The sequence below is a fragment of the Camelina sativa genome, chromosome 16 (assembly GCF_000633955.1).
Source record: "Camelina sativa cultivar DH55 chromosome 16, Cs, whole genome shotgun sequence".
NCBI lineage: Eukaryota > Viridiplantae > Streptophyta > Magnoliopsida > Brassicales > Brassicaceae > Camelina > Camelina sativa.
In genome coordinates, this window is record NC_025700.1 from 14,643,673 (window position 1) to 14,662,024 (window position 18,352).

Here is an 18,352-nt window from a genome sequence, read left to right on the forward strand (position 1 = left end):
ATATATATATATATATATATATATATATATATATATATATATATATATATATATGTTTTTATCCTCTTCTTGTTTGCTTTGAATCACCAAACTCAAATTTCGTAATTACTTTTATTTGTTTTGTGCAATTTTCCGAACATTTTATTGTGTGTGACTTTCAACTGTCTTTCTCATTCGTTTCAGTTTCAACAATCACTAAGAAATTCAATTATTTGTCAAAAAGTAAGGAAATAATATTTGGCAATACACATATTATCACTGCGAATTTAATTTGTTTCTCCTTGGATTCTCAATTGTTTGCCTTGCCTTTAGGATATAGTTTTGATTACCACAGCAAAAATAACTTGGTTTTCCTGTCTGCCTTGGCTTTAGGGTATAGTTTTGATTATCACATCGTACTTAAATTTTTTCCCCTTGGGTTCATTCATCCCTCTTGGTTTTAGGGTATAGTTATGAACACCACTGTATTGTTATATTGATTTCCTTTGGATTCATTGAACCATCTTAGTCTAGATGGACAGAAAATTTAGGTATCTCCAACATATGGTACATGGAATAGTTGCCAACTTAGTTATAACTAACATTATGAAGATGTTTGGTTTCAAAAGTGTTATACTCTCTTAGTATACTATGCTGATCTGAATTTTTGTAGATGAAACAAATGTTGAACTCTCTCCAACGTCTTCTAAAGGCAATATATTAATTTCACTTTCATGAGAAGGTGTTTACTTCTTTTGTCTGCTTCTTTCTCTTATAATTTGTTTTGTTTCAGCTAGTTTCTAAAGATATGTTCAGCCAGTTATCATGGAAATATGGATGTGGACCAATCATCTGGATATATGGACTTCATCATTTCAGGACAAAAAAATGAGTAGTGTTTTATTTGTGAGTCTATAGCTAAATGGATGTTGATGTAGTGCTTTGTTTCAGTTAGTTTCCAAGAAAAACCAAATTCTAATTAATTTAGTGACCATATTACTAATAAGATACATAGTTCACTTATAAAACAAATATTAGTGTTGGTGTGGACAGAAAACACATTATATATTTAATTAAATTTTTTGATGAACAAAAACAAAAATATGTTATAAACGTTATTTGTTGCTTCTCTTCTCATACGCTTCTCATGTCATCACATCGCGTCGATTGGTACAAAAAATTCAAATTCTTGTTCATTATGAATAAGGGCAAAATAGTCAGACACAGTGATGTTTGTGTGTATTGTTGTGCCTTTCACTGTTCTAATGCATAATTACGAACCTTACTCCATGATAATGCATGTTTTTATAAATTTCCCTAAAAGTATAACAATAACACTTCTTAAAACAAGAATTTGCTTTTATTCGTTTTTGGTTCTACCAACTACACCCTCTAACTCAATATATGTATACATATATCACCTACACTCGTATATACATTATGTCTCTGATTGGTTATATGAGGATGTTATAAATTATCAATGTATCACCGCAAATCCAATGAGTGCTATTTAATATTTTTATGCAAAATCTAAACACTTGTTTGATAATATAATATAGCGTACTTATTATCAAAGTCTTTTAATTAAGATCAGAATTGGCATATTGTACAAATTTAGTATGAGCTTTATTTTTTTTTCTATTTCTTAGGTCAAGTACAATTCAAATTGAGCATGTATTTTGTTTTCAGATAGGGTTGGAAAGTGATTAGCTCTCTTGGACATGAAACAGAACTAAAGAAGTGGTGAATGTCGACGTTGACATTGTAAAATATCCATTTGAGATTTCCGAATAACAATTTTTAATAGTATACTAATATGAACAAATATAAGAATCCAAATTTAAACAATGTCAAGAAAAACAACACATTGACAAATAGGGAACAGATGCATTGTGATCTTTTCTGAAGAAAAAAGTTCATACACAAAGCGTAGACAATAATTTCTCAAATCTAGGCAAACGGTAAGACAATCAACAACTTGATCTGTTGTAGAAATGTGTTTAGTGTCTATGTACACGTGAAACACATGGAGATCAATCGGATGTGAATGATTGTGTGTTTTTATTCATTAACGTAAATCAATATTTATACAAAGTTGGTTACATATACTTGGTAGGATTAAATCAAAATAAAGTAGTATTGACATATAGTGATATTCTAATATATATTCTCACACTAAATCAGTTCAATTGTGCTACATTTTTTTTTTTTTATCTTGAATGATCAGTTCACACTAATTTACACAGTTACAATATGTTAAATTAATTATTATAATTTTTTTTAGGTTTGGTTTCTCTATTTTATATTTAGGATATAGTATTGAGGGTTTAGAATTTAATATTTGGACTTTAGGGCTTAGAATTTAGTTATTTATACATAGAAATAGAAAAGAGGTATTTTTGAAAATGACAACATAAAAGAGTAATTTTGAAAAATGACATAGGAAAATATGTATTTTTGAAAACCCCCGTAAAATAATGTAGATTTAGGATAAGTAGATCTAGCATATTGTACATATTTAGTGTGAGCGGCCGAGCTTTTTTTTCTTTGTCTTATTCGCAAATGCATATACGTTTCTAAAAATGTGAATTAGATCTTCATTTCTTATACATCAAAGAATGTATGTAGGAGAGATTGTAGAAAAAATAATGGTAGGAGAGATGTCTGAATTATATAGTAAAAAAATAAATGGTATTTGTATTTATGGGCATTCTCAAAAATACCTCTTTTTGAATGTCCTTTTTTTTTTTAATACTTTTTCATGTTGACCATTTTCAAAACTAAACATTTTTATGTACAAAATGACCAAATTACCTTTTCATTGAGTGACAGCGAGAATGTACAGTCACCAAAATCGAAAAAAAATTCCCGCCCAAAAATGGAATTTTTTTCCCGCCAAAATCGAAAAAATTTCCTGCCAAAAATTGAAAAAAAAATCTTGTCAAAATTACGAAATTGGATTTTTCCGCCAAAATTTTTGAAATTTATACCTTTAAAAATTATTATAAAAACCTTGTAAACGATTTTAAAAACTTTTAAAAAACTTTTTAAAAGACATTTACAAAGTTTTTATAAGGTTTTACAAGACTTTTATAAGGTTTTTAAATCGTTTATAACCTTATAATAACTTTGTAAGTTTTTTTTGACGGGAATTTTTTTTTGTCGATTTTTTTTGTCAAATTTGTTTTGACAAAAAAAAATTGGCGGAAAGTTTTTTGAAATGTTTTTTGGCGAAAAATGTGGCGAATTGTTTTTTATTTTATTGATTAAAATATTTTCATGTAAGGGTAAAATGGTCGTTAAAAATCAAAGGTGAACAAAAATGAAAATGACAAAAAAAAAGGTATTTCTAACAAATTCCTTATATTTATAAATAGGTGGCAAAGAATGTTAAGTACTAGATACTATATGAATAATATATAATTAAGTAAAATACATAGAACTTATTTAAAACTATACTTCCGTAAGTCTCTGTCTGAAGACTTCAGATTTATAATCTCGTCGACGTAAGAAGAGAATTAATAAGAATAGTTTTTTTCATTCTATATCTCAAAATAATATAGGAGATTGATGAAATCTTATACAAATCTATGAAACAAAAGCCAAGAGTAGGCTAATATGGCCAGAACGAAAATGTAATTGTTTAAGAGAGTGAGCTTTTACTGTTTTACATCGGCTAACTAGACCAATATCACTCCAGGTTTCTACGATGTTTTTACGTGAGAAGGGATGTAGTTGTTACAAGAGCACTCTACTTCTATTGGAACATAAACAATACGAAATTATCTATATATACACATTGCTTAGAAAACCTATACGCATATTATTTAGTAGATAGTTAGCATTTGAGATGGGGAGACACGACAAATCGGCCCATGAACTTTTGCGGTGAAAATGGGGAACACATACGAGCTATTCGCACCCAAATACAAGTTCTACATATGAACAAATGATACATGGATCATGATACCCAATTAATCGGAAACTGTGTTCTATTTATAAAATCTAATGTATATTTCTGTAGTAATTTTAAGTTTATCAAACAACAAATATGTTCTTTTTTGTATATAGATAGTATTAGAGAGAAATAGTTAAGAAATAGTATCACACATATTCTATTTGACCTTCCTTACCTCCAATTCAATGGGATTTAATTTCTTATTTTTTGTTGTAGTGGGAAGCACTTGCGCTCTTGCTGATAGGGATTAGTGTAAATCAGCTGCCTTCTCTTCCTGAAGGTGCTACTGCTGTGGCTGTTCCAATTGCTACGGGTGCATACATCTGTACCTTTATCTTTGTAAGTTACATTTCTTGGCTCTTATATATATCCTTCCCTTGGAATTTAGTGTGGAAGTGATTTCATGCACATAGTCTGTTGTAAGTAATGCAATTGCGAAACTGTTGCTGCATCAAAGAAAACTTGTAATTCGTGCTAGACGCTTATTCAGCACATCATCATGCAGGTTACTATACATTTTTGGCATCCGTCTACAACGAGTATGCTCTAAAGAGCCAGTACGACACAAGCATTTATCTTCAGGTTAGCTAATCTTGATACACAGTTTTTTTCTCCATATAGCATCAGAGAAATGAACTCTCTTTTCAGTTCTCTGGTTGAGTTGGTTGTGTTAACTAACGCTGTGGTCAGTTACTGTCTAGATCAGAACTTTTGGCTTGTGTTGTTGAACTTTCTCTGTTCTCTGTTCTTAGATAGTGAGGTCTTTGTATGAACTTGATGTGAAGACACTATTCTCAACTGGTATCACAAAGGAACCCACCCGTTGCTTTTCTAACGGCAAGTTCAGATGACTTAAGTCGAGAATATTTTATACTTCATTATTGTTTACTTATTAACTCTTTTTAAATGGTATATTTTTGTGAATATTTTTGTAACATTTCTTCAAATCTAAATTATATATCTGTTTCACAACATTGATAAATCGGATATTGAATGGTGTAGAAGATATTCGGTTTTTTTTTAACTTCATAGTTAGGTAAACTCTTCGTTGGTATTCGAAAAGATCTCATATACTATTCAAGATTTGTTAATAAACATGACCCATTTTCATTTCAAAATAATTAGTTTTGGATTTTATGTAATTCAGTTGAACTTGATATAACTTAACAAAGAACTGTATTAAAACCGTTTAAGATTTTTTTTTAATCAATTACTAGAACTCCAAAATAATAATTTTAACATTTTTGAGAAAAATGATGAATATTTTAACTTGAATACAAAGAGTTTTCGTTACATAAATTCATTGTTACATTTTTTTGTCTATCACATAAATTATAAATATTAAATTTGGAAATGAAATATAAGTATTCAACTTATGAATTATGCCATTCAATTTTCAAAAAAAAAGAATTTAAATATTTAATTGGGAAATTATTTACCCAATGAATTAACACTGCATATTATAATATTACAACTTTAACATATTTAGTTATTAACCAGCTGTCTTAATACGAAAAAGGGAATGATAACGATGATCAACACAAAATAATCACTATATTGCATACTAACACCAACAGAACTAATTAAATAAAATTATTTTTAAGCAACAATAAGCTAATTCGCTCTTTTAGATCATTGTACCAATATAATCCACGGGCCACATCCATCATCACAATTTAATATCAATCTAATAACACAAGTCACATGGATCACAAACTAACAAAACAAGTATATTATAATTAGATAATATATTAAAAAAATAGAAAAATTAAAAGGACAATTAGCATGCATTACATTCTTAATTAATGCAATGTCGATTTTTTAAATTAAAAATAGTATTCAATTGTAGGTTGTATGTGAGTTTTAAAAAATATAACACAAAAATCTAATTAGATATATTTATCTAATATAAAGTCTTAAAATATTTAAATAATTTGTAGTGTATATCAGTACTTATCAAATTAAATTATTTTCAAAGAATATGTGTATTAATGTTTAAAATTATGTATTATTTTCTAGCTCCAAATATATTTTATAAATTAACAAGAGCGATTTATTCATATGTAAGCGTAAATGGTATGAAGCAGACATACTATTTACTCACGCGAACGCATGACATATTTGACATGTTTAACAGTTTTACCTTAAGCCACTTTAAAATGTACATTATGGGGAAAATTAGAATGTATGTAAAAATCTTATCCCACATGTCAATATTTTAAAATGTTTAAATCGTTTAATTTGCATAAAAACGACAAAATTTCAGCCTATGCAAATATATTAGCGAATACGAAACGTGACGGAAAGCGACAGGACGAGAGGTGAAAAGATGGGACAAGAAGGGTTTCCTGTTCTAAAATCTAACTAAAATCAAAGTGAAATATGATATTCTGATTTAACACCTCTAAGCAAACTATGTAAAATATTTTGATTAGTTTGAAAATACATAAGTAAATCACTTAATATTTTTAACAAACACTGGGTGTGTTTGTATTTTATGGATATCATAAAAAAACTAAATAATTTCAACCGAAATCGAATCAAAAGATCCAAAAAACACTAAATAATTTCAACTGAAATCGAATCAAAAGACGGATTGAAAATCTTTAATCATAAGATTATTTTTTTTTCTTATAAATATACTCTTAATATAATCAGAAACATATTAATGTTTACGCATATGATTTCATACCATAACAGAACATGTAAATTAAACTATAATTAAAATTCCAGTCTATTTATGGTATTGCGATGAGAAATAGTGGAAAATGACAGAAATTGGTTATTCATATAACAGAAAACATTGTACTCAAACTATTTTCAAAAAAAATTTGAGTAATATTATACAATTAAAAAATTTAAGACCCTAAAAGGGTTTATTATTTAACTTAATATATGTTTTACCACTGTTTTTGAAGTAATTTAATTTACTAATTAAGTACATATACTTTAAAAAACAATAATTAAATTTTGAGAAAAATCCAGTCTATTTATGATATTAAGACAATAAATAATATATATAAACTGAAACGGGTAAGTCGAATAATGAAAAACAATAAATTGAACATTTTTTAAAAAGGGACATAAATTTTAGATAAAAATACGAAATAAAAAAATATAGGTAGATAAATTCAAATGTGACGCTTTCACTAATTTGGATAAGGATTAACTATGCAACATGTAATTAACTACTTTGGAACGAGCACTTAGAAAATTTTGGTATTTTTGAAGAAAATGATATAGTTTTTGAAATTATATTTTTTTGATCATTTCAACTAACTAAAAAAATATAATCAATGGAAAACTCTGGTATCCCGTCTAAATTTCTTACTCAATCTCTTTTAATAAATATTGTCTAACGAGTAATTGTTTAACAGAAAAAAACATTATAATAATACATGATGCAACGAGAGACGAGATGAGACGAGAGAAGATGAAACAAGATAAAACAGGTCACTAGGGGATGAGTTAGGACGAGACGTATTTCCCGTTCCAAACTAAACACGTCTAAGTTTGAATTTTATTAATTTACATGAAAATAGCGCACATGTGCTATAACACCCGGATTAATATAATTCTTAGTCATTTGACGAATTTAAAATTTATATTAAAATGTTTTGTCCCGTATTGTAGCACGGGTTATTACCTAATACCCAATTAATCGGAAATTGTGTTCTATTTATAAAATCTAATGTATATTTCTGTAGTAATTTTAAATTTATCAAACAACAAATATGTTCTTTTTTTGTATATAGATAGTATTAGAGAGAAATAGTTAAGACATAAAAAGTTTAACCTTTTTTAATATGTGTGAAACTATTGAAACATCCATCTTTTAGAAATAGAGAAAATATTACTTAAAATCCACCATAGTTTTGTAAAAAGATCAATTTGTAGTAGTATATATTGCTGAAAATATCAGATATATGCTAACAGTCACATTAGACAAATATCTACTAAAAAATACATAATTCATGAATTGCATTGGTAAATTGTTATCTTTGACGGAATTACCATATTTAGATTTGACTATTTTAAAATGGTTTTGTATCTGTCTCAAAAAAAAAAAAAAAGTAATCATCTGTTTATAAAAAAATAATTTAATCTAATAGAATAGTAGGATAATTTTTTTTCGAAATATTTAATTGAAAATAGATTTGTATGCGATATCCATAACAAAAAATGATATTAATCCAAATTAGTGAAAATTTAGGTATTCTAAATTTCTGTTTGGATATCTAAATATCGACATGTATACAATTACCATCATATCATGTATGAAGAAGGCCATCTGATGCCATTTTTATTCATTTTTCTCTTATACTATTTTCTTCTTAACCGGAAAATAAAATCCTTAACCGCTTTATCTACTGGTCATCAAATCAGTCCACTGCAATGAAATCCTCCACAAGGGTAAAACTGTAAAATTTCTCGGACTAGTGAGTATCACCATCAGATTAAAGAACCTTGACTTGTTGCGTTGGTAAAAAATAAAAACTCAAAATTGGGAAAATAATAATTACAAAACTCTGCAGAATAAAAACAAAACCCAAAAATTCCACTTTTTGCTCTCTCTCCCTCCCCTCTGCACCAAATAAAGCGCTAGCAGAGAGAGACAGAGACGAAATAGTACGATCACTGAAGCAGAAGAAGATCGAACGTCCCATAGTCATCATAGCACCGGTCACCGGCAAAACAACCTCTCTCTCTCCCTTCAAACCAAACCATGTCAGTCACCGGACCCTTCAGTCACCCAACAAACCTTAACCCAACAGCTCCGGAATTCTTACCGGCGACGACAAACCTAAACCCAAACCCATTCCCTTTCTTTATTCCGACAAGAATCTACTTCCCTCTTCCACCTCCTCCTCCGCCGCCGCCGTCTTACCCTTCTTTTTTCCATCTCCCTCCACCTCATCTTCTTCCACTAACTTCAGTAGCACCAACCAGAGCCCTGATGCTGTTTCCAGTCACTGGCAACGTCACCGAGTCATCTATAAGACAAGACATGGGACTGTTCGGCGAAGTCCGTGGTGTCCAAATGGAGAGAGCAGACGAAGGGATCGTGACCGTCCATTTCTACAACCTGAGAACCTCGCAGACAGCTTTCAATGAGATACGTTACCGTCACATGCAACATCAACTCCACTTCACGGCGGCGCGTGGACAAGTCTATAATCAACCGGTTTGGGCTCATTTCGTGTTTCCTCAACTCAATGCTGTTCCCGATGGAAACAATCAAGGCACGCTCGTGGTTATGAACTTGGAACCCACCGTCTCTTCCACTACCCTCCGTCACATTTTTCAAGCTTATGGTAAACGTTTTTAACAAAAACCACAATTTTTTTTTTTATGTAAAGTTTCAAACTTTATGTTAATTTTGTAAAAATCATGTTGTAGGAGAAGTGAAGCAAGTGAGAGAGACACCGTACAAGAGAGAACAGAGATTTGTTGAGTTCTTTGACGTTAGAGACGCCGCAAAAGCTCTCCGTGAGATGGACGGTAAACTTATCTCCGGTAAACCAATGTTTATCCAGTTTAGCCGTCCCGGTGGTTTAACTAAAAAGCTCTTCCTCGCTTCACGCTTCCATAAAAACTTCACCTTTGATAACAACCACAGCCACTATCATCCACCACCAACGATGATGATCTATAGTAACCAAATGTACGAGCAAAAACAGAGGAACAATAAGAAGAAGAAGAAGAAGAAGAAGAAGCAAGAGAAGCATATGAAGAAGAGTTTTGATGATCCTCGTTTCATGATAAGGGAAAACGCTATCGCCGCAGGCGAGAACAGAGACAGAAGAACCACCGTGATGATCAAGAACATCCCAAACAAGTACACGTAAGTAAAAATAAAAGCATGCATCTTTTTCATTAAAACTTGTGATGGTGATAGGCATGTGCTTGATGATATTGTTCTAAAACGAGGAAATGCTTTTCTCTTCTTATTGGGGTTGACAAAAAGTCAACAAGACCCAATGGATATTAGTAAATGAGAAGCTCATTTGTATTTCATATGTTACTATTTTTGTATATGTTCTGGTCCCTTGGAGATTAACAAATATCGACTAGTCAATTTTATAGTATTGTTTCCATTTACAGTCAGAGGCTGTTTTTGAAAATGTTGGACACACATTGTAACGAGTGTAACCAAAAGGTAATCAAAGAAGGGAACAAAACTCCTATGTCTTCTTATGACTTTGTCTACCTCCCTATTGATTTCAGGTAATGTGTTATATACAGCTATATACACATCACTCTTTTCTTCCTCCTGCCACTTTTGTTTGACTAAAGAGTAAATCAGTGATTAATAATTAAAAAATTTGGTGTTTTGTGTTTAGCAACAAATGCAATGTGGGATATGGGTTTGTGAACATGACATCACCAGAAGCAGTGTGGAGACTTTACAAGACCTTTCACAATCAACATTGGGGAGTTTTCAACACTAGAAAGATCTGTGAGGTCACTTATGCTCGAATCCAGGTATTAAGTAAAAAAAAAAAGTAAACAATAAAGGTTCAATCTTAATCTCTGGTTTTATATAAGCTGTTTTGTTTTTGTGTTTTAAAAAAGGGTCTTGAGTCGTTAAAGGAACATTTCAAGAACGCAAGACTACCAGGAGTAGAGATGGAGCATAACAAGTACATGCCGGTTCTATTCTCTCCGCCACGTGACGGGGGGCTGCTGACGGAGCCTATGGTCATTGTTGACTCTTCGGATAATACTAATGTTAAGCCAGTGGCTGATGAAGAGAGCTGTAATAGTAATAACTCACGACGAGACGGGTTTGTGTCCGACAAGGACATGGTAGGAAGTGATGGTTGTTGTTGTCTTGGTGAGAGAATCGAAAGCGGCGGCGTTTGAAATGACGTAAGGGGAGAAAAAAAAATACAAACAGGAGATGAAAATTTAATGATGGTTTCGGCTTTTAGGCTGCGATCTATATGTGTAGCTCTGTGTCCAATGCCTTATCATCATCATGTTCTTCGTTCTCTCTCTCTCTCTTCATCTTTTGTTTTTAGGTTTTTTGTTTGGATGTGTAAAACATCTTTTGGTTAGTATTGAAATGTTTGGCAACTTTTTCTTTTGTATTAGAAAACAAAATTAACGTTGTACAAATGTGTAGGAACCTTTTTTGTCCTCAAAATATTATGGTTGTACGTTCACTTTGTTTTGTAGGGGGTTGCATTTTGTTTTATTGTTCCCATGTCTCAATTACTATGGTTAACCAGTTTAAGATCTAGTTCGTAAACACATAATTTTTGTTCGTAAATAGAATGTAACTAATTATTTGCACATTAATATTGATAATGATACATACATGAAAGAGTACAGTCATCATGTTAAGCTCTTTTTTTTAGCCTTTCTTGTCACTTTACTTTAATACTTGGAAACAAAAATTACACTGCAATTTTAATGACTATTATGCTATGAAATCTCTAATCACTAGCTAGTAGCCTAGTAGTAGTACTATTATACTCCTAGGTTTTAATCATTTTTCTCTTTTTTTTTGGTTAAAATTTGGGTTGCTTGTTCGATTTAATCAGTTAGTGTTGACTTTTACAGATTCTTGGGAATGATTAAATTTCAAACAAGTACTCGTACTTACAATTTCATAATCCTTGCCGGTTTTGCTTCACGATTTTCACAACACTTCTTAATTCTGAAATTTGCTTGTCATTTTTATCCACTCTTTTTAAAGAGTTAGCGTTCTCCAATATTTTAAGTAGTGTTTATGACTTGAACATGCAACTTCGAAACTTCTAAAGCATACAATTAAATTCACTTATGCCTTAGAACCACCAAAACGTTTTAAGTATCAAGGCCTTACCAAAATTATGAACTCATAGACTGCAAGCACAACATAATTCTAGAATCATATATATGCCTTCGACTCATTGTTTTTACAGTCATATCCGCAAAATATATAATTAATTGTGGACGTTTAGAAATTGTTAGCTTAAATATGTATAAGCTACGAAAGAAGATTTATATTTTGTTGCATAATTCGGATATTTAGTTACTACTACAGCAAAAATGAGGTAATTATCAAAGAGGTCGTATCCTAGTGATTGTATTTCAAAAATGAACTTCACTTGGTAGGTTTGAATATTCATGACAAAATACCTCTATTTTAAAAATCTTTACCTAGCACCGATTACGCCCCGTAAATCGCTATATTTGTCCTTTTCGCCTCAATTAATGACTAATCCCCGTGTAACATCGATTATCCAATTATACAGCAAAATCCAACTAATTCCCGCTTAATTTTGTATATACCGATTAATTTTGTATATATTTTTGTTATTTAGATATTTAAATTAAGAGTTTATGATGTTTTACAATAACTAATGTACGAACTTTTGATTAAAATTATAATTTTTTTAAAAATTACGTTTTTATGTGTTAATCGTAATTTTAAAGACAATACTATAGTTTTATATTATATTTGATATTTTTCTTTTCACATAAACAGAATTATACATATATTAAGTACTATATATTTTTAATTTAATAAAATAATCATAAAACTAGTCTCCGATTAATTCCTGTTTAATCTCCGATTTTCTCAATAGGTGTTAGGCCCATCCCAACCGCCCGACTAACGCTTAGCGATTTCTAAAACAAATGAAAATACTAATCAATTTACATGTTCTAGTAGCCCGACACACATATACGTGCCAACAGTGGCGGATCTAGAAAAAAAGATTATCCGGGGCAAAATTTGACTAGAATTAAAAGAGAAAAAAGCTAAAAAAGATTTTAGGAATTGAAGTATAGTTTAATGAAAAACTCTACTTTTGTTTTCTTTTTAAACTAACTTTCTAAAAATTTGGTTAATAACTTGTACGTAACCCAGTATTATTAAAAAATATGGGCTTGTAATGAGAAATTAAATAAAATAAATTGGGCTTTTTACTTGTGTTTGTATGAATTAGAAAAATAATAAGTTAAAAAAAACGTTATAGAATAAACAGAGTACTAGAGACATTTAACATATATTTACTAGGAGCATAATTCAAAACTGTTATAAAATAACATTAATCTCAGAAAAATTGACGGTGGCAACTGCCCCTGTTTAGTACAACGTGGATCCGCCCTTGTGTGCCAACCAAAACTCCAAATTTCGCAGTTATAAAAAAGTAAAAACCTAACCATCAAATCATTATTATCAAGTGTAAAAAGGAGATAATACATTAATAGATTAACAATTGTAGTTCTGCATTAAATATGATAAAGTATAATTGATTAATAATTTAATATTGAGTACAATAGTGGATGCTTTTTTTTTTCTCTTAATTTAAAACAGAGGAAGATGAGGTTGCGCCTTGTTTTATTTAAATCGGCCCTTAGTTAGCGTAGGTTTCCAACAGACTACATATTTTGGTGAAAAAAGGGGCCGATTAAAAACATATTTTTATGGCACCAGCTTCACTTGCTTGTACCCATCACCGACTCTATATTTAGAATGTAGTTTTAAGCACATAGAATTTAGTATTTAGAATTTAGGGTTTAGTTTTAAAAATTTAATTTGAAATATAATTCTGTTTTTGCAATTTAAGAGACAATGTGCTAAATTTGAAGAAAAAAACTTTTTTTGGTGGTATTTGTGAGAATTGCTGAATTTTAAAGAATAACATCATGTAGATTCATTTTCATATACTATTACAACTCCTTGTAAACATTGAACATATTATAATGCTAAGGAATGAAACAAAAAATAAACATCATAAATTAAAGGGCAATATTAGTAGATAACTACAGATTCAAAAAAGAATTAAAAAATGACCATATAGGTAACTAATTTTTTTGAGAGAGGAAAAAAATCAAAACTGCCGTCAAACAAAAGACAAAGATACAACAATTTATTGTTATTTGTAAAAAACATAGTATTTAATTAAAAAAGTCATATCATACTAAAAAATGCATATCATTTGGAGAAACAATATGTTTTTCACATTAAAATTTATGTTTTCGAAAAAAATTACATGTAAATTTAATAAATAAATAATGTGTAATACAAGAGAACAACATGTTAAACAGAAAGATCTTATGCTATCACTTGTTACTTGTGACTATGTGTCAGAAAATACAGGTAACTAATCTTTTTTAGAGAGGGAAAAATTCAAAACTGCCCTCGAACAAAATACAAAGATACAACAACTTATTGTTACTTATGGAAAACATTTAATTAAAAAAATTATGTCATACTGAAAAAGGTATATCATTTGGAGAAACAATGTGTTTTTAACATTAAAAGTTATGTCTTTGGAAGAAATCATATGTAATCTTGATAAATAAATAACATGGAATACAAGAAAACAATGTGTTAAAGAAAAAGATCTTCTGATATCACGTGTAATATTGAGAAAGTAGCGTGTTACAAAAAAAATTAACATGTATAAAAAAACACAGACGATGGAGATTCTAAGAGCAATGCAGTGCAAGGTTCTCAAATTAGTTATCACAAAAATAAATTAATGAAATATTAAAAATTAAGAGAGAGATTTAGAATCGATTCTCAACTAAGAACTTTTGAAAACCCTTGAGAGACTCTCTTGTCCACATGTCACTATATAATTAGTTTAAATTTCTATTTTATTTAAAATTAAAAAAAATAATTTAAATAAATTAAAAGTAATTAAATACTGTACTATTTTTTGAGAGACTTGGTGAATCTATGTGCATTGCACATGCTCTAAGAGAGATTATAATCTAACAAACGGAAGAAAGAGAATATTAGAGTGTGAATGATTGCAGCAATTGAAGCAGACAAATCTGTCTGCGAATTAGACTATTTTTTATTTAATATTCATGAAGCGTTGTTTGCAGGTTGCAGCGGTATGATCCAAGGCTGCAGCAGACTAACTATGGACCGCTTTTACAAGGGTATACTATACGGCCGACTGCTCTTACTATTCACACCCTTAACATTCCAATTTCGTTTCTTCTACCTCTTAAATTTTTTTTACACAGCGGTCATTTTCAATATATTTTTTTCCCTCTATTTGAAATTTTAGCCCAATTAAAGAAGAGGGAAAAAACCCTTTCAGATTCCCACACTACTCCTTAACTTTTGGTTTTCTCATCTTCTCTATTCAATTTCCCAAATTTTCTTAAAGTTGCTCCATTGCTCTCCAGATTGAGCTTCTTTGGTTGTTTTCAAATTCTTCTTCTGCATCGATTTTGTTATTCAGACTCTCTATTGTTCCTCAAATTTCGAACCTTTTTCACCTTTACTTTCCCCGTTGTTATGGCTATCAAGGGTGAGAAACAATCAAGGCGCACCACCAATCCCGGTGTACGAGTCATCGGAGGAAGGATCTATGATTCAAGTAATGGCAAAACCTGTCACCAGGTGAAACCCTTAGAACGACTCTACGATTTTCTGAAATTTTGTGTGTTTTTCGTTGGTTATGCTAAAGACTTGATTTTCTTTTTGGTTTATGGTTAAAGATTTGATTTTGTTTGTTGTGGCTAAAGACTTGGTTTTGTTTGTGGCTTTAGACTTGAGTTTGTTTGCTGTGGCTAAAGACTTGATTTTGTTTCTCGCTTTAGAATTGAGTTTGTTTGTTGTGGCGAAAGACTTGGTTTTGTTTGTTGTGGCTAAAGACTTGATCTTGTTAAGTATATGATATTAAAGTTTCTTTTTTTTTTAAGATTCAAATGTTGGCTTGTTTTGTTTGCAGTGTCGACAGAAGACGATGGACTTTGTTGCATCGTGCAAGGGCATGAAGAAGGACAAGCAATGTACCATTAATTTTTGTCATAAGTGTTTAATAAACAGGTTTGTTTTGTGTTTTGTGTTTTCTTGTATCATCAGATGTTCCTGAGGTTATGTGTTCTTATTATGTGTGTGTTTTTGATATTGAATCATAGGTATGGTGAGAATGCAGAAGAAGTAGCAAAGCTGGAAGGTTGGATATGTCCTCAGTGCAGAGGCATCTGCAATTGCAGTTTTTGCAGGTAAATTACATGTCTTTGAGATTGAGCTTTATGAATTAAAGAGAGCTTTTTAAAAATGGTTGTGAGGATTTAACAGGAAGAAACGAGGGCTAAATCCCACTGGGATATTGACACACAAAGCTAAAGCCAGTGGATTAGCTTCAGTCTCTGAGCTTCTTGAAGCTGAGGGGCCTGATAACTTTGCTTATCAGAAGAAGCCAAAACTGGTACTGTATACAATTACATAAATCCTTGTTTTTGTGATCTTTAGCTTCCGAGTTTTATTATGCTTACTTGATTAATATGGTTTCTGCAGGATGTTGCTTCTATGGAAGACAGTAGTGACAACAGTGACTCTGTTCTTGAGAAAGATACTAAAGGAGCTGGTGAGAATTTGAGTTTTGTGTTTTGGAAATTGTCTACTTGTCTTATAAAAAGGAGAGGCTAATGATTTTTACGGTTATGAAACAGATATTACCAAGGAGAAGAAGAAAGTGGTAGGCAAGAGCACTAAAGCACTAGAAGAGGAGATACAATTTGAGGCTCAACTTCCTCAGGGTATAAGCTTGACTTCTGTGTCAGGCATTGTTATACCAACTGAAGAAGCTGGAAATGTATTCCAGCTTTTTGAGTTTTGCTCAGCCTTTGGAAAGGTATGTTAATTGCTCTCTATTGCTTCATTACTAACTTATGATCTGTAATTGTTTACTCATGTCTGTTTCATTGTGAATTTCCTAATAGGCTCTTGATTTGATGGAAGGACAAGCTGAAACTGTTGTCCGTGAACTTTTCATATCTGGGCGTAACTCAAGGAGACAACAATACTGTTCTATTATCCCGATGATGATCCAATTGTTGGATTTAATTTCACAGGATAGAGAGATGTATGAGTCATTTTCAACTGTCATCATAAGTACACATATGTTTGTTTTCTGCTTATGTGTCTGATGCATTTGAATTTGATTACAGGTCTTTGTCTCTAAGTGAGACTGACAGCAGTTGGTTCACTGCTATTGGAGAGATCCTATTGCAGTCAGAAGTTTCAAGCGATGAGTTCCCACCTGAAACTTTTGTAGCGGGTATTGCTGAGTACGAGAAGATGAATGCATCAAGAAGGCTCAAGCTTCTCAATTTCTTATGTGATGAATCACTTAGCACATTGTATGTGAATCTTTATATGCCAATATCAACTTTTCTTGTGGCTTATACTTCGTTATGAGTTAACGTATTTGTGAATATTTTCCAGGGCAATGAGGAATTGCATTAACAACCAGAATGCAGAGTGGAAAGCAAAGGACAAAGAAGCTAAACAAAGGGCTGCAGCTGCAAAGGAAAAGGTATTTTGTAAATCTGCAAAGCTGGTTTAAATTTTAAACTCTTTCTGCTTAAAAGCTCGTTTTGTCTTATAGGAGAAGCAGTTCAAACTGAAGATGCAAGATGATGTTGCCAAATCCATTATGGAGAAAAACAGAGCTCCTTTGTCCATTGAAGAGCATAACTTAATTATGTCTCAAATTAGAGCTGAAGCTAAAAAGGCTCATGAAGAAATGGTGGAGGCAAAGGGCATGACATCTGGAAGTAAGTCTAAACCCTTTTTGTTAATTGTCTAACAAATCTTCCAGTAGATTTTTTGTTTCTTTAACATGATGAAATCCATTTGCAGCAATGCTTATATGTGATGCACGTAGAACTGAACCAATCATGTTGGAAGAAAATGGTCTTGTTCTCTGGAAACTGAAGTGCTATGAAGAAGAACCAAATATTTTGCTTCAAGGTTCGAACTTTACTAAACTCTTAGTTTATGTTTGTTATGCAAATTTGTTTAGTAATTTAATCTCAATCTTATTGATGCACAGATCTAGGAACATTTGACAGTTTATGTCCAAATGAAAAATGGTTAGCTTTTAAGCCTGAGCAGAAACCAGAGATAGAGAACTATATCTCTTACAAGAGGTAAGTCATTCTCATAATGAGGCAAGAGCATAATATTCCGATTTTGTACTGTTAAAATGAAGATTTTTTTGTTTGCTTCTGTTATGTAGGAGGAAACTGATTCAAGCACAGAAGAGCGCAAATGAGGAAAAGAATGCCAATGCGGGTGCATAAGAATCAGCACCAAGTCAGTCCCAACTCAAAGCTCAGCATTTCTGAACAACCTTGAAACTTTATTTTTTCTTTCTATTGTATAAGAAAAGTGGAGTATGAGAATAGGCCATTAACTCATTTCCTATTCTCTCTTTTGATTCTTCTTTTTTTGTCTCCTCTGGTTCAGTTCAGTTTAGTTACATTGGTATCGATTAATTGTAACTGGTCTAGTTTTTTGGTCTAATGGAAACTGATGGAGGATGATATGCTAGTTTTATGATTCACATTCTTACTAATTACTAGCTCTTACTAAGCTCAAACTTGTCTGTCATCAGACATCTGAAATCTGTTTGACTTGTACATGAACATGAATCCATGACA

General features: G+C 31.2%; 2 protein-coding genes across 2 annotated transcripts; both read left to right on the forward strand.

The window, feature by feature from the left end:
- Window positions 8,513-10,970, forward strand: LOC104750584 (protein terminal ear1 homolog). Its single transcript, XM_010472401.2, has 5 exons — window positions 8,513-9,252; window positions 9,338-9,782; window positions 10,043-10,165; window positions 10,282-10,423; window positions 10,514-10,970. The coding sequence occupies exons 1-5, from the start codon at window positions 8,664-8,666 to the stop codon at window positions 10,802-10,804; spliced, it is 1,590 nt and encodes a 529-aa protein (XP_010470703.1). The 5' UTR covers window positions 8,513-8,663; the 3' UTR covers window positions 10,805-10,970.
- LOC104750585 lies at window positions 14,706-18,242 on the forward strand. Its single transcript, XM_010472402.2, has 13 exons — window positions 14,706-15,299; window positions 15,631-15,728; window positions 15,821-15,907; window positions 15,984-16,113; window positions 16,203-16,272; window positions 16,358-16,539; window positions 16,628-16,770; window positions 16,856-17,047; window positions 17,133-17,223; window positions 17,296-17,464; window positions 17,550-17,660; window positions 17,743-17,839; window positions 17,929-18,242. The coding sequence occupies exons 1-13, from the start codon at window positions 15,195-15,197 to the stop codon at window positions 17,990-17,992; spliced, it is 1,539 nt and encodes a 512-aa protein (XP_010470704.1). The 5' UTR covers window positions 14,706-15,194; the 3' UTR covers window positions 17,993-18,242.

Excerpts from the sequence above, each read along its gene's own strand:
- LOC104750584 (XM_010472401.2), top strand. The coding sequence starts at position 8,664 with ATGTCAGTCACCGGACCCTTCAGTCACCCAACAAACCTTAACCCAACA. Across the intron at positions 9,253-9,337 it reads TCACATTTTTCAAGCTTATG|GAGAAGTGAAGCAAGTGAGA; the intron begins GTAAACGTTTTT and ends ATCATGTTGTAG. Across the intron at positions 9,783-10,042 it reads AACATCCCAAACAAGTACAC|TCAGAGGCTGTTTTTGAAAA; the intron begins GTAAGTAAAAAT and ends TTCCATTTACAG.
- LOC104750585 (XM_010472402.2), top strand. The coding sequence starts at position 15,195 with ATGGCTATCAAGGGTGAGAAACAATCAAGGCGCACCACCAATCCCGGT. Across the intron at positions 16,273-16,357 it reads GAAAGATACTAAAGGAGCTG|ATATTACCAAGGAGAAGAAG; the intron begins GTGAGAATTTGA and ends GTTATGAAACAG. Across the intron at positions 17,465-17,549 it reads AAAGGGCATGACATCTGGAA|CAATGCTTATATGTGATGCA; the intron begins GTAAGTCTAAAC and ends ATCCATTTGCAG.